Source organism: Chiloscyllium plagiosum, chromosome 14 (assembly GCF_004010195.1).
Source record: "Chiloscyllium plagiosum isolate BGI_BamShark_2017 chromosome 14, ASM401019v2, whole genome shotgun sequence".
NCBI classification, from domain to species: domain Eukaryota; kingdom Metazoa; phylum Chordata; class Chondrichthyes; order Orectolobiformes; family Hemiscylliidae; genus Chiloscyllium; species Chiloscyllium plagiosum.
The window spans coordinates 57,123,508-57,140,699 of record NC_057723.1 but is presented as its reverse complement, the minus strand read 5'-3'; the positions used below and the strand labels follow the sequence as shown (position 1 = coordinate 57,140,699).

Genomic DNA, 17,192 nt, shown 5'->3' with positions numbered 1-17,192 from the left:
TTGACCTAACCTGCACATCTTTGGGCTGTGGGAGGAAACCACAGGCACAAGGAGAATGTGCAAACGCCACACAGTAGTTGCCTGAGACTGGAATTGAATTTAGGTCTCTGGCACTGTAAGGCAGCAGTGCTAACCAGGGAGCTACCTAATTGTTAATCATTAAATTCATTAGGCATGTAAGAAAAAGATGAGCATCAAAGGTACTTCACAGAAAGAAAGTTAAAAACAGGATAGTAACTTCGTCAAAAAGAAGAAGGTACATGAAGAAAATCATTTTTTATCAGCATAAAGTAGGTAAAAAAAAAATTAACTGGAGGGTGGCCAGTGAGGAAAGTAAATTAAGATCAGAGGAAGGAAAGCATCAAACTAGAAGAAACTAAAGGCAACTTGAAAGCTTTATTAAACATTTTCTGCCTTCCCATTGCAAGGCCATGTTGAACTGGAAATACAGCAAACAATTCTTACATGAGTGCAAGACTGAAATCTGGGGGCATACATGCGCAAACCATTAAAAGTGGCAGTTCATGCTGTTTGAAATCTGGTTAAAAGGAATGCAAAATAAAAAATACATTTTTATTACCCAGTGAGTGGGTAAGATTTGGAATACACTATCTGAGAGTGTGGAGGAGGCAGAAATAAATTAGACTTTCAAAAGACAATTGTGGAAGCACCTAGATTGAGTTGAATTGTTTGTTACACAAAAATCAGCATGAACATGATTGTTTGAATGACTTCTTTCTGTGCTGAAGCTATTCTATAATTCTAGATTTCTATGATGTAAGGGCAACAGTATCCCTCTGAAATTCCTTTCAGTTGTTAAAAATGTGCATCTTCTATGTTTGTTTCATTTCTTTATTGGTTTGTTGATGGTTATTTTAAGTTTAATGCTGACTATCTTTGCTTCATTCTGTAACACCAATGGGGTAGTACGATGGTGCTGTAATAATGCCTGTGCTTGGTTCTGTAAAAATGTACCTATGCTTATGATAGAATACTGCTCCAGAGACCATGGCAACATGTAACACATCAAGAAGTCAAAATCCCAACTAACTACTGACTGTTTTACGGTTTCCATATGAATGCAGATTTTATGTGTACTTACATGAGCTTAGGACAGTGATTTGCCAGCTGCTCTGTATATGGAGTCTTCTGTAACTATTAAAACCCTCTGAGGAGCTATTCAGATATTAGCATATTCCCGGGACTCTTGGTCTCATGGCTGAAAAGCGATATACGTTATGAAGAAATAACCTTGGTGTGAACATTTTACAAACATTTAGAGCAATAGCAAAGAGGAAATTCTAATGACCGAAATGATGACCCCCCTGAGAGCCTGTTGAATTTTATATTTCAGGAGGATTCAGCATAGAGGGCTTTGTAAAATCAATCGGGCTCGTACATTAAATTTCACATGGTTAAATATAACGTGTCTTTGGAGCGATTAAACAATATTACAAATTCTATTTCCACCTACCGTAACCGCTACCTGAGCTCCTTGTGGTGACGGAAAAGCAGTGACAGTGAACGTGTTGTCCTGACTAAAATGGACCATTATTATTAAGCTAATTGTATTCATGCTGTTTCTAGGAACTTACCCTGTGGAAATTGATTTCTGCATTTCCAGCAGCATTGGAGGACTTCAAAAGTCCTCCTTTGACAGCCAAGTGTTTTGGGATGCTCCGCCAGGTGTTATGTGAATAGGGCCGCACGGTAGTTAGCACTGCTGCTTCACAGCGCCAGGGACCCGGGTTCAATTCCAGCCTCCGACGACTGTCTGTGTGGAGTTTGCACTTTCTCCCCGTCTCTGAATGAGTTTCCTCCCAAAATTCCAAGATATGCAGGTTAGGCGAATTAGCCGTGCTAAATTGCCCATAGTGTTCAGGGATCTGTGGGTTAGGTGCATTAGTCAGGGGTAAATGTAGAGGAATGGATCTGGGTGGGTTACCGTTCGGAGAGTCAGTGTAGACTTGTTGGGCCTAATGATCTGTTTCCACACTGTAGGAATTCTATGATAAAGGAGTCACATTTCTATTTGAGAAAGGGCGATTTTGGTTCTTTAAACTGTTTTGTGTTTTCTTTGTTGATGGAATGAGCTTTTGGGAGATGTAAAATAAAGGATCAACTAGTTAGATTTGATTACATTCTAAGCTTGTCATCGGGGTCAAATTTGGATTTGTACAGAAAAACACTGCAAACACTCGAGAAACGCGGTTCTTTAACTCACCATCGGGGGACATTTTAATCAAGGGTCGACAATCTGAAACGTTAGTTGGTCAGGTTCTAGATGCTGCATGGAATTTCTGGCCTTGATTCATATTTCCAGCATCTGCAGTGTTTCGTGCGGGGTTTTTTTTAACACATGGAATCCTTTCTATTCGTCAATGTAATATTTACATTCCACAAATTCCCCATACACACAAAAAAAATCCAAATCCAAAACCTTGCATATTTCCCATGATTTCACGGAACACTTTACAGCTGAATTCCTCCTGGAAAATGTAACAAGTTGTCGCAAAACTTCTTATCCTTAAAAACATGTAGTCACGTACATTTGGTGTACCTCCCATCCAGGCCACCTGAACACAGCAGGAAATCAGTAGTGAATAAATATTAATAACAAAATCGCAGTGTGAAACTTGGACCATTGTCAGTATTTTGACAACACATTTTAGCAAGAGCATTTTATTTTTAAGTTACTTTCTAGCGGGGTTATGTTCACAGAAGTGGCCCCTAGCGAAGCAGTATATAATTACTGTCTCAACAAAAACTGCGCCTCAAGATTAATAAAAGACAGCAGACCAGCTAAGTACAGAGTCTAAGTGTAACTTGTGTAAATCATTGCCGGGGACCATTAGTCTTGCGGTCATGTCCAAAAGAACCCTCTGAAAGACTTTTTTTGTTTCAAAGCCCTTAAATCAAGGTGACTGGAACAGGAATAATCTAGAAAGTATGTATTCGACGTGTCAGGCGATAAATTTATTAAGTGCTATATTCCAGAGTAGAATTTCCATTCGTATCATTATAAGTGTCATGCCAAGGAATGCAAAAAAATTGAACATTTGCCATTTAGTTTGGGCTTTATGTCGAAAATGGGCACATGCGTCCCAATAACTTGTGTGTTTACGTGTGCGACATGATAACAGAATCACTGGTTTTATTCTGTGTGGTTTGGATAGGGCCATTCATCTTCCCTCCCATCACTGACAGTGACTGGCAGAAACATTAACTGAATGTTGACAGATTTGAATTCTTTGGTATAAACGTCTCCAAAGGCCAAAGGTTACATTGGCGAAATGAATTATTGATAAATATCAACATGAAATATCTAAATCTGTTGGTCTGTGATAATGAAAGACACCATAACCCGCTCTGGTGTGTGTCTTGAGTGTGAACTTTTTAATTAATTCTTTGAATGTAAGGAACTTCGCGCTAAAAATAAAACGTAGAGGTTTAAAAATGCGATTATGAAAGGCATAAAAAAAAGGATTTGCACTTGTATAGCGCCACAACAAGACATCTCAATCCTGTCTCCAACCAGTGCGGGATAGGTGACCGGTTGCTCGCTGAAGTTCCCCCAAACAGCAATGTAATATTAAATATTCGCCGGGTCACCTGCTCTTCTTCTAATTACTGCAATGAGATTTTTTTTAACTCCACTTGAGAGAGCAACTGGTAGCTGGATATAATATCTCACTGGGAAAAAAAGCATTTCAAGGAGTGCAACACTTCATCAGAAATGTACCGTGCCAGCCTTGATTTTTGCGCTTGTGTCTGTGCTGGAATTTAAAACGGCAGGATAATGGAAATGTGACTCTCTTCAGCAAAAAAAAAGTAAATACCATGTCAATTTTATTATTTTTTAAATTTTAAATTAATAGACTTTGACAGCCGAAGAATTAAAGAGATAAAAGATAAAAGATGGTGTTCGGAGGATGCTGTTCAGGTATGATTTTGAAAGGCAGGCATATTCGAGGAACTAAATAGCCTTTTTTTCTTGAGTCTATGCATCTGTGAGAGTGAGCAGCTAAATCGGATTGTGACGCCATGGATTGAGAGTAAAGAGTTCACAGGCCAGTTTGATTGTGAACAGTTCACAGATTGTGATCCTGTGGATTGAGAATGAACAATTTACAGGCACGTTTGAATGTAATCTTGTGGATTGAGATAGACAGTTCACAGGCGGTTCTGATTGGTTAAGACGCTGCTGTTTGGTTTTTCGTCACAAACGCTCCATTGTGATGTTGCTTGGTTGCCAGGGTAGCATCCGAGCTGAGCCGAGCTGAGCCGAGCTGCGCGATTGGTCGTTGCTGAGGGTGTGTCAGTTGCTCCGGAGTGGGGTGGCGCTCGGATTGACTGCAGTGGAAGTGAAACTCCAGTTTAATGATGCACATGGAAACTAGTCCTGTTCGGAGAGAGCTTCCACTAGACTTGAAATACACTCCGAGCCGCTGAAAATAAACCTTGCGCAGCTCCACCGCAGTTACAACAATACCAAGCTATTGGATATAGCAAGACTGTACTCCCTGTTCCAAATCTATGCCGCTGCATATCTATCATATTTTTTAAAAAAGCGTTTTCTAGACGGGAGTCTTTTCATTGATTTTGGATAAAAAGCAATATAACATGGTATATAACGTAACATCAGAATCACAATCCCAACAGCTCATTCAAATTCGTAAAGATCACTTAGAAATCCGAAGCATTTTGAGAAATACCCAGCAAGCAGAAATTTCAATTTTTAACTTAGGTTTTTCATGAGCTTGATCGGTGGCATTTAAATGTCGGTTGAAACGTAACAGATGTCAAGTCAAATAATGTGGGTCAGTATTAGGTATTTTCTGAATTAATCTTCGCTACTATCAATGCTCTGCGTCCGAACTTTCAGAATTCACTGATCAGCTTACTTTGATGACAAGGCTTTATTTGATGAACAACTCAATTAGAAGCAATGCATCTGGTGGATGGAATATCTTTCTGCAACAACTTACATAAAATATGCAAGTTTAATGACATGATAAAAACATTCAGGTCCAAAAATTTGTTGAAACGTAAACAGTTGTCTACACCTGTTAGTTGCTTTATAATGTAGGGAGTTGGAAAATTCAGATGACAATGGATTATTCACAACAGGATCATTAACAGACATTCTGCAGACTGCATGGACATGTACCACCACCTTTAATAACATCTGCTGGACACATGTTGACCACTACCTGACAAAAGAAAAATCGCTTAGTAAAATAACGGTCAGCTACTGTTTATCAAAAGCATATTGTTCATGTCCAAAGCTAACTACGTACTTGTTTAGGTCTAGAATCAAAAACATTCGTGCTGGGTATGGTATCAGAAATATTTAATCAATTCCACATAAATCCGGAACTATTCGTGGCAAATTGGTTCACACCAAGCGTTATGCAGTGATAAAATGTACATTATTTTATATGTTAAAGGGGGCTTGCATCCAGACTGAAATGTATACAAATGTTTCCTTCATCCCAGCCACATGGTCAGCATTGCAGATCTCTGAAGAATCCTTTCTGTCTGTTCTCTGAATGGAACAGCTGTTGATGGATGAATGATGTAACTCCTGCCAGGAATTACTAGTGCCTCTCGCGTCTCTATGGTTTCGGCCTGGCGGCATTTACTACAAAGTACAGAACAAATGGGGTGGGACAGGATGCTGCCTTTTAGCACAGGCTTCATTGCACAAGAGCCTGTCGCGTATTTCGATGTGCATCTCCCTTTTAATTGATCTTGGCCAGCTTCGCTTATTACATTTACAGTATACGAGTTTAAATTGCATCCAAAAATTCCAGGTATATGTCCACATTATATATTATGTAGTGTATAAGTCTTCACTTTCTCCACGCATTCAACTCAATACAACTGCCAAAAAGTGTATGAACAGTTAATGAGACGAACAAATTCAGAGAGAACACATACAATGCCAGGATTCTGCATTCATGCGGTGGGACTTGCCAGTCAGTCGCGGATACAGCGAACTTCTGCGCATATTGCTGCGATGCAGCATTGTTTTAATTGCACAAAGGTTGCATCTTGGCGCGTCCCTCTCTCCGGCATTATGTGAAGTGCAGTGTGGGAGACTGTCCGGACTTTCAGCTGTCTCACGCCGAGTTAAAACGGCCACAAAGCAGAGAGGGCCTGAGAAGATTTCATGTTGATTTAAAATTATGTCTGTGCGTGTGTGTGAATGGGGGGAGGGGTTGGTCAGTGTGGGCATAAAATACATGGCCTTCAAAGGTGGGGGGAGAAAAGCCAATTTGCACTCAAAAAGAAATTCAACACTCGCTTGACAAGGAAACGGGAGAAACTGCAGAGGGGTTGGGAAAAGGCTGGGCAGTGGGACGAACTGAATAATTAAAAGGGCTGACACGGGCAGAATGGGCCGAAACACCTCCCCCTGCGATGTATGCCAAACTGTGATAAAACGGCTCCTGAAAACAAATCAGCTTTAAGAAGTAACGTTTTCTGTTTGAAATCAAGAGGACACGGGGGGAGGGGGGCGTTAGGCAGAGACCATCTCAGGATTCACAGCAGAGAGGCTTCTTCCTGCTACAAGCAAGCGAGAACCCGAGTGAAACATCCGAACACGTGCCCCTGTTGTAATGTTTCAAACGTGTGTGGAAAGTTGAGAGCAGCAGCAGCAGCCCGTCGGCTCTGCACAGCAAGGTCCCAGGCTGGAATCCGGGAGTCTCGGCCATGCGCCTCCCATCCTGATTTGTCAAACTTCGGCATGGTTTCTGGGCGCCTGATTGGACCGAGCCAATGACAACACCTGCTTCTTGCCTTCATTGAAGTGACAGAAGCGCCAGGGGCTCCGGTCCGGGTATATTTAGAGAGAGTCAGCCCCTGTCTCAGGATTCCTGGTCAGGCCCCCGTGCGCTCACTCAGCAGCTCTCCTCCTCCTCCTGTCGGTGTGTGTCTGAGTGTGTGTGAGTGAGAGAGTGTGTGAGAGTGTGTGCGCCTCCTGGCACCCAGACAGCGCGGCGATGGACACTGTCATGTTAGCCCATCTTCTCACAGCCCTGCTCACTCTCGCACCGCCTGAGCTCGCCCTGGGGACGGACGAGGCTGACTTGCCGGAAAACCACCACGAACGGGACAAATTGGCCAACCAGCAGAAAGCTCGCCTCTCGTTACAGAACACAGGTATGTAAGAGCTCTCGGCGGCCAGCGTGCAGTTTGATTCCGCCTCTGCTGTGAGTTAACAACGAGGCTTACCCACTGCGAAAAAAAGGGGGCAAAAACTGTGCAATGAGAGAGGCAATCGTGAGATTAAAGCTGGAGCCCACCTCAAATTTGCCTGCACTTTTTGATGTTTATGCAGTTCGCTCTGTCCACGAGCGGAACTGATAGGCTGGAGGCTTTTTGATCAATACGGTTTGAATTGAGAAGTAATGAAGAAAATATTGTTGGGAAGGCATGTCAGTAACCGCCTTGATACGAAAAATAAACCCTACCAGTTTAGAATAGCGCGGGATCAATTATTTAACCCCCCCGCCCCCTCCGCTTCTAAAGTACAGTATTTGGAGACTGTTGTGCTTGATCAGTTCCGAGAGATCATTGTCCCATGGTCGGATCGCATTGTATCACATTGGGAAGACTTCGTGTCGACAGCCACGCACACCTCGTTAGCATATTAACCCCTGGAGTACCTTGCAGGGAAGCGATTGAGGTGGGCGGTGACTTGCAATGTCTCCCCTTGGGGATGAAGGAAGAAATAGCATCAATACCAAGGCCCCGGGAAAGTAAAACAGACAGACGCACGCCTTTTGACTGAACCCCAGCTTTCGAAGATCAAGTGTGAGGAAACTGAGCGCGATTCCGAAAAGCCAATTGGGGGCGACCGTGTGTCAGCGAGAGGGGCAGAGTAGTAGGGGCAGCTACTGAGGCTGCTACATTTCCAGCTGATCTCTCCTCAGTAAAGGAACAAAAAGCGGCAGAGTTGTAACAATTCCCATGGCTGCAGGATGCGGAAACAGACAGGGTTTCACAAACAGCAGTATTTGTGTTTTTTAGAAGCCGTAGATTTGCAGGATAAATCATGATCAAAGCACATTCCCGAAACTTTCCATCCGCTAACAATGAGGAGGCAGATATCCAGGTCACCCACGCGGCGGCTTGGGTTTATATCCGAGATACTCTGCACCTGAACCTACAAAATTCCTATCATTATTGGTTGGGGCTGGGGTTTAAATAGAAGGCTGCACTTGCATTGGTTTAGAACCTTTTATTCCGATTTCGGATGACCCCCAAAGCGTGTTCAGAGTCATAAAGTAGCCTGGAAGTGTAGTCTCGCTTGAGTTGCTCGGTTTACGTGGTTGGTCTCCTTTTGCGTCTGTTTTCAGCTGAGATACAACACTGCCTGGTGAACACCGGCGACGTTGGCTGTGGAGTTTTTGAATGTTTTGAAAATAATTCCTGCGAAATCCATGGACCACATGACATATGCTTGGCCTTCTTGCACAACGCTGGCAAGTTCGATGCCCAGGTAATAAATCAGAGAGAGCAAGCCAGAGCAGTTTAACATAACCTGCCATTCCCGTCCCACAAAGCACTTTAAATTGATACCACTGTAGTTTCACCACCATAGCCAGTGGTAGTCTTAAAAACTGTCCCAGTTTGTAAAAAAATGCTTTTTCAAGATACCAATCTCCCAACATGAGCTTATATATATATTTAAATTGAATGCAACTTTCTTTCACAGTCTTTTTACAATTCTCATTCTTGTAATCTGCCCAGGGTAAATCTTTTATTAAAGATACTCTGAAGTGTATGGCTCATGGATTGAGAATAAAATTCAGCTGCATTAGTCGGAAGTGCTCCACTATCCAGGAGATGGTGTCTCAGCTGCAGCAAGAGTGCTACCTCAAACATGACCTCTGTTCCACCGCCAAGGAGAACATTAATGTGGTTGTGGAGATGATTCACATTCGGCATCTGCTTTCAAAAGGGTAAGTAATAAAAGGGGTTGCCTATGATTTGCTTACTTTGTAACAAACAGTATAAATTGCATCATGGTATACAACCCTGTGTAAATGTTTATGGTCAAAATAGTACTATTTTGTGTATTCTGCTCAAGGACTGCACTGATAAGACAAACATGGTGCTTTAAAAGGTCACAGGAAATAAGTTTAACTCATGGTTAGTGTATGAGTGTAGTTTTTAACATTAAGCCCACATTAATAAATTTAGATTAATTTTTATACTTGCATATATTTTATGAGTTTTATTTTAGAAAAGAGTAAAACTTACACATTCCAGTTTTGGGATAAAATTAGCTGTATTTAAATGACTAGTTACCATAAGAAGATAATAGCAGGGAGATTGTGTTGATGAAAGCTACTAATGCATGAATAATCTTTAAAAATGATATAAAAGGTGTTTCTGCCATATATTGTTGTCACTGAAAATTGTTTTATTTTATTTTCCCCATTGAATTATTGAAACAGGAAGTTCAAAAATGCCCTAAAATTAATATCTGCTTTATTCTATTTTATATTTGAGTTTGTAAGGAATAAAACTCAAAGTATCTTAAACTTTTGGGGTAGAGAAATTCTAATTATGTCCTTGAAAGATTTGGTGTCATATTATTTATACTTCAACCTTTGCAGATTAAAACATCTGCAGTATTTAGCACATTGGATATTTTGTTTAACTTCATTCCATAAGAAAGAACTGCAAACTTTTGGTCTCAACTGTCAATAGACATTTAGATAAAAGTAACTATTTTGCAGTTCTGTTCATGAAGGTAGATATTTAAGATTGTGATGTCAATTCTTTTGAGTGAAATAATGTGTGAAATGTTATAATCTTTGAAAATAGCTTTGTGAAATTTAGTTAACTTTTTTAAAATTAAATTTCACATTGAAATTGGCATGTGCAATACTGTGAGATACATATCACAAATGGATATAAAGCCCAGTTAATGCTGAATCATCTGGACACCATTTTGTATCCCAACATTATAATAATGCAAATTCATGAGGGTTACAACTCTCTCTCAATTCCAATGATCTTAAATGGAAAATATATGCTTTTGTGAGTATGATCAGAGGGAACTCAGTTGTTATTTTTAATTTGAGAAATTTGGGAAACTATCAGTGTTTTCAGCCACTTATTTGGAATATTGTAGAAAATGAATAAAAGAGATCAGACAAAACAAGAAGAATATATTAGATAAAACTTGAGCTATAGGCTAACTCTCCATATTTTAGGTTTGTATGTTTCAACACTATACTAGGTGCCAAGCCAGTTGACCTTGCAGAACTTTCCTTTTGAAAATTTGGAAATTGGTTCAGAGTTTAGGAGATGATCTAAAATGAGTGACATTGAAATAACACCCAAATTCACCATTTGACAGGCTTCATTGGAAAAAAGAATAAGGTCTGGTGTGTAATGAGTGCCTGAGTTGCTATTGCCTGTTGTAGACAATTGCCCAAAATTGAAAATAAAGATCGAAGACAGAAAGGTTGAAGAGCTGTGAAGCTCAAATTTGAGACCTAAGGAAAGAATGAAATGTGCTTGGAAACTGAGCAGTAAATTTGCACTTCAACGTGGGGGAGTTGGGAAGGAGAGAAACTATAATACATTGTCCGCAATAGAGAAAACAGAAAGAATGCTGACTGAACAGAGAGAGAGAGAGAAGTAAAGTGCACTTAGTGAAGAGTTTGGAGGTCAAAAGGAGAAAGAAAATTATTTTCAAAGTGAAAGAAATGTAAGATTTCTAAAATGAGACTAAAGAAGAAACAGAGAGAAAGATATATTAAAGAAGAAATAAGTAACAAATCAATGGAGAAAATGATTGTTTTTTCAAAAGCCAATTATCGCAGATGTTGGAGGTATGAAATAAGAACAAGCAAATGCTTGAAATACTCACCAGGTCTGGCAATATCAATGGAAAGAGAAAAACCATTGTTCCTGATTGCTGCCAGACCACTGAGTATTTCCAGCATTTTGTTCTTTTCTAATAATTGCTGATTAGACTTTATGGAGCAAATTGACTGTGAATGGGGAGAGAAGTCCAAAAAATGATTTTAAAAAATATTGTTTTAGATTTCTCTGCTGAGGGCTTAGAGAAGATGAAGATATTTGAACTGTGATCTATTCATTGAAGTGTTAGAAAATTTAAAGGTTGTGTGCATTATAGATATGATCTGTTGATGTTTTAAAATAGAGTAGAATTATGAACAAAGAATGGATAGAATTGACTGATTGTAGGAGTCATTCAACCATTGAATTGAGAAAGGATTATGCTAACTTTTGCATTCAAACATCCATCAAAATTAACACTTGAGTTAAATGTCTATGATGGATCGCATGGGATAAAAATTAATATAATGATTCTATTGGACAAATGCATTTGAATAAAATTCATCCAATGTTCCTTTCAACCTAGGTGTTAATCAAGTTAATTACATTTTCTTATTAATTCATGACATAAGGATTTTACTTACCATCTTTTGAAGATATGGTGAGGGCTGCCGCCTTGGATACTACTGATGGCTTGCTTGCTCATTTCAGAGGGCACTTAAGAGTCAACCACATTGCTAGGATCTTGATTAGGCCAGACCAGGCAAGGACATTCTTTAACTAACATGAGTGAATCAGGTACATTTTTTTCAAGAACGCAGTCATTTTTTAAAACAATTCAAGCTTTTAATTAATTAACTAGCCACTGAGATGGGATTGAACTCATGTCTGCAGATCATTAGACTCTCTCCAATCTCTGGATTACTGATCCCATAACTTCATGAATATGCTGCTGTAGCCCTCAAATATTGTTTATACCTAAACACCACATTACACTGAGCTATCACCATTATGAAAATATTGAATACACACTTTTATTAATTATTCATGGGATATGGATACTGGCTAAGTCACCATTTATTGCCCATTCCTAATTGCCAGAGGGCAGTTAAGTCAACCAAATTACTATGGGTGGAGTCTCATGTAGGCTAGACCAGGATGGCGGTTTCCTTTCCTAAATAACTAGATGGGTTTTTCCAACAATTGACAGTAGCTTCACGGTCATCATTAAACTCTTAATTCCATGGTGACTTGTCTGCTGGTTAGATGGTGCCCCTTAAGTTTTCTTTTAATACAAATTCCATTCCATGTCAGGATTCAAACCAAGGTCTCCAGAGTATTATTTGGATTTCTGGATTAATAGTCCAGTGATAGTTTCATGGGCCCATTGCCTCCTTGGATTTGTAAATCCAAGAGAAAGAGTTTCGAATGTAGATTATAATACGTATATATTTAGATATACAAATATGCTGAGTTGTGCTTGTTTACAGTCAATGGATCGAAATTAGTGGATTTAACAACTGAAGTACAACTGAAAGAATGTTTGTGTTGAATTTTATTGAAGCAAGAATATTCTCAAACACTACAGTTAAAATAATACTAAAGTCACTGTCTTCCAATATTACATTTAAATTTAGGGATGAGCATGTTAAATGGTGAATAATTTGCCATCCCCACCATTTGAGATACTTTCCCAGTTGCCTGCCAATCAGCTCATTACACCCTATCACAGCCTTAAACACCAATGTCCTCCTAGGTCGCCAGAAATTGCCAGCAGCGCAGAGGCTGGCAGCTTCTGGATCCTAATGTCTGCCCATTGAGGTAAACTGTAGAGGGAAACTAGCAGTGAGATAGGAAGTGATTTTTATCTTCTTGTCGTCGGATTGGGCTAGCAAGGTGAAGGATGGTCAAGGCAAATGTTGCCCTCACCAATTCATATTCTCTGCCCCAATTTGGGGCAATTGGACCACTCCAACACTCAGCCATAGGCAAGTGACCATGATTTCCTCATTGGTTAACTATGTATATGCCTTACCCATCGAAAAGGCAGATGGATGGTGAAGTGGTTATTAATTGATTACCTAAGGGCCTTAATTCCTGGTGAGTAGCATACATCTCCAATGGACATTCTTACTTAGAGCTTAATTGGTGCAGTGAAGAGAAGTGGTTTTTCACTGGGACAAACTTGCACCATTATTTTCACGTCTTCCCATCTCACGTGCCACTTTCAAGGAGAAAACTTCAGTCCTAATTATAATAAATAAGTTGAATCTTCTAAAAGGTCTCCAATTCCTCAACAGTGAACAGCTAATATATTTTCAATTAAGGATATACTCATTTATCATTGTGCTTACTTTTCAAAAAGGTCATACTTGGAGTTTATAAAAGCTCTGTTCCATTGTCATGAGGTCGTTATGGAAGCTGTAAAGAAAAGTGTGCGATCACGATTTGGACAGAACCTTGCGTTTCTAAGGCAGATTTTGCAAGAGGATTCGTGCTCTTCTCACAAGCAGGCTGATCAAGTCACCCCGACAACAGCAGCTCCTGACAAAAAGCAAGAGGAGAATCGTAAGGGGCACAAGAGTAGCACAGAAGTAAATTATGTTGAGGTTGACAGGGAGAATGCTAGGAACCCTAAAGGAGAAAAGGACAGAAGTGGAAGAGTTCACCCGAATGCACGTGCCCGAGGTACTGGTCAGGCTTCAAGGCGAATAACTGAGGAACGTACTCATATGAGCGATGCCATTGAGTTATCTGATATCAGAAGGTGAAAGGTCATTAGTCTTGAGGACTTTCCATGCAGCCATTTCCTTATATGGACATTCCAATCCACATAGCCTAAAATGGGATTTGTGTTACATGCAAAATATTCTGGGAATTATAGTTCACCTCTGCAGTCAGCGTCAGTTAAACTTAAACTTAAAAAAAACCTACAACTCCTAGAAGGCAGTCCAACATATATCCCATAATCACTGTACTTGAAACTAAACATTTATATCAATTATCTCACTCAACAAGTCACCTCAACAAGCATGAAAATTTCCTTTTTAATTTAAAAACAAAATGAGAACATCTTTATTTCAGGACAAAAATCTTTATTATTAGATATATCTTGGGTAATTTTGTACAGGGCAAAGCTTTTGTGAAGGTCTACATGTTCGTCTACTGATTACATTTATTCTATATTGTAAATATTTAACATTACTATTTATTATAGTTTCTGTATCACCAATATACCTGTTGGATAAGGTAAATTAAACTATTTCATTTTCCATGTTGTACATATTCATATCACTAGTGAGTTTTCTTATGCAACATACTGTAATTTTATATCATTCTATAATTTTATTGGTAGTTGTTAATTCTTTATTTATTAAACACCTTAATCTATTAAACACCTTATTCAAGCCTAACAAAAATTACATTTTTATTGGTAGTTTTAAGTAGAATATCATTAAATCATTTTGTTAACTGCTAACATGTTGTTATCTGGTAATTATTTAGTGAAGTTTTCCTTTCTGTTTTAGGCCTCTCTTGGCAAAGTCATATCAATGAATAGTAAATTAGAAAAAAAATAAAATATATATTGTGTAGCATTCAATGAATTATTTCTTCTCTTTAAACATTCTTTATGTGTATAAATGCACTCATCAACTTTTTTTCAAATTATACATTGCAAAATTATCTTTTGTTTTTGACAAAGGCCCTCCAATCACAATTTCTTTTGTTAATTTTTGTCTATAATTTTATTTAGTTAGTATACCCTACTTAAGGTATGCTTTCTATTTTCCAAAATCTGACATTTAATTTCAGTTTTGTTCCTTCTGTCCTATCACAAATTGTTGGATAAAGATAAACTATTTGATCTCGACATTCAACTGTGGTTATGTGCAACAATTGGTCCATAATGTACAGGGTATGTTTATCTATGAAGATTAAAAATAAATAAACTATTCAATAACACCAGGATAAAATAGTCTTTAAAATTTGTGTCTTTACTTGCAATGGTAAGGGCCATAGTAAGACACTGATATAACAGTGGAAAATGTTATTTCATACTCAGATGATCAAGACAATAGGTTTTGCTGAACTGATCACATATGCAAAACTTTACTTGCATTGTACATCCAGATATAAACTTAATAATTTTAACTTGCTCAATTACAAAGCTAAAATCCACATTATCAGTTGTTAATATCCATGGATATAAGTCTCTGAAGTAAATAATTAAACCTGTTTCTAAGCATTTGCAGTACTGTGCAAATATTTCCAGAAAGTTCTGCAATGTAATTCCATTCATATTGCCCATGTTTAGTTATTGTAAAAGCTGCCCTAAACCCACTCTTTGTTTGTTTCATTTTTTTAACAGTAGCCTTTTGATGTACAATGCAAATTATAGACCAATCAAGCACATTCATTTAAAAGCTTACTAAATAATTAAGAGCTAATATTCCATTAGAAGTGACTAATTTTCCTTTAAAAAATGTTAGACATGCCTGTGCCCTTAACAAATAAAGTCCTTAAAATGGGAGCAACTTGATCGTCTCTCACTGGATTAGAGCAAAGAATGTTACTGTACAGTTCCAGTTCAGTGCCTTTTAACACACTCTTAAATGTCGTACAATATAATCCTTATTAGCTCCATCATTTGATGTTGCAGGGATTAATTTATTGTATCTCGTTCTCAGGCTGTCATTCATGGCTATGTTTTGTTTCATTTGGAAGGTTTTCTGCATGCCGTGGTGCTTTGCAGCTGATGGTAACTATTTAGTGAAGTATATCATCTTTGAACAAATATTGTAAAAAGGAAACAACAAATCCAAAATTGCATTGAAAATACTTCTGAATTCTGACTAGGCTGTAAGTACTTAAAAAGGAATAGTGATACCACAGTCACTTGATCATATAATTCACAATATTTCATGAAACTGAATGCTGCACTATTGCATTTAAATGGAGTATCCTAATAAATTGACAATTCTAGATTTCTTCAATTGCCTTAGATTTCAGAAACAAATTAAAGTTTATGTACTTTTTGAAAATGGGTGGAATCTTCCAAGGCCCCTGAATGCTGCCCGCTGTGGCAAGAAGTTTGGAAGAATGATATGAAAGTCAAATGAGGCGTTCTTGAAATTGGGAGCAACAAGTCGTGTTGCTTGAGGTGAGATTCTTGCTAATGTATGGCAAGTTGCCTATTAAAGGGAATCATTACTCATTACCACTCTCATTATTACCTAATCTAACCTAATGCATCTGCACTCTCCTATTGTACCACCCACCAGACAGAAACTGGATGTCACAAATTCCTGACATGAAAATCTGAGTGGTCACATGGTGACTCCAGCTCATCACTTGCTCCTTCAGACTTCATCCAGTCATTCAGCAATTCAGGCCACTCAGGGGTTAGGTTCTCTTCCTTGTCAGGATGAGAAGCTGTATTTTGGGTGTGGAACTCCCGCCTTCGCTCTTTCTGCTTTATTGTGAGCTGTTTTCTTATGGCATGAGAGAGAAGAAGAATATCCTGACAGTGGAATCCCAACGTCATTGGCAAGGAACAGAATCGAGCTAGCAGCATATGAGAGGGTAGGTAATTAGTGAGATGACGTTCAAACAAAAGCACAAGAAACACACCACACTTCATGAAAAGAGGTCCTCACTGAAATCTGGCAAAAATGACACTGCCAAAATATAGTATAAAGTGAGGACTGCAGATTCTGGAGATCAGAGCCGAAAGTGTGGTGCTGGAAAAGCACAGCAGGTCAGGCAGCATCCAAGGAGGAGGGGAATCGATGTTTTGGGCAAAAATCCTTCGTTAGCAATGATTCCTGATGAAGGACTTATGCTCAAAACATCGATTCTCCTCCTCCTCGGATGCTGCCTGACCTGCTGTGCTTTTCCAGCACCACACTCTCAGCTTTGCCGATATATGACCTGATTCAGCCTAATATACCTGTTTTACAAAATTAGAATAATCCTGTTTTAAAGGCCAATTCAGACAAGTAGTATATTTTATAGAACATTGAACTTACAAAGAGATAACTTTTAATTCTTAGACCATTAACATATCCAAGGAAATGCCTTCAGCTCAATACTAACAATCAAACTGACAATCAAACATCAGAAGGTTTAACACTGAAACCAAATGAAGGAAATTAATAAATATAAGTAATTATATACATAGTTGTGGTTCTGTTCGCCAAGCTGGGAATTTGTGTTACAGATGTTTTGTGCCCTGTCTAGGTGACATCCTCAGTGCTTGGGAGCCTCCTGTGAAGCGCTTCTGTGATCTTTCCTCCGGCATTTATAGTGGTTTGAATCTGCCGCTTCCGGTTGTCAGTTCCAGCTGTCCGCTGCAGTGG

General features: G+C 38.9%; 1 protein-coding gene across 1 annotated transcript; it reads left to right on the top strand.

Moving 5' to 3' along the window:
- Nucleotides 1-6,743: 6,743 nt before the first annotated feature.
- On the top strand, nucleotides 6,744-14,438 carry stc2a (stanniocalcin 2a). Its single transcript, XM_043703860.1, has 4 exons — nucleotides 6,744-7,170; nucleotides 8,370-8,512; nucleotides 8,764-8,975; nucleotides 13,199-14,438. The coding sequence occupies exons 1-4, from the start codon at nucleotides 7,011-7,013 to the stop codon at nucleotides 13,602-13,604; spliced, it is 921 nt and encodes a 306-aa protein (XP_043559795.1). The 5' UTR covers nucleotides 6,744-7,010; the 3' UTR covers nucleotides 13,605-14,438.
- Nucleotides 14,439-17,192: the final 2,754 nt, after the last annotated feature.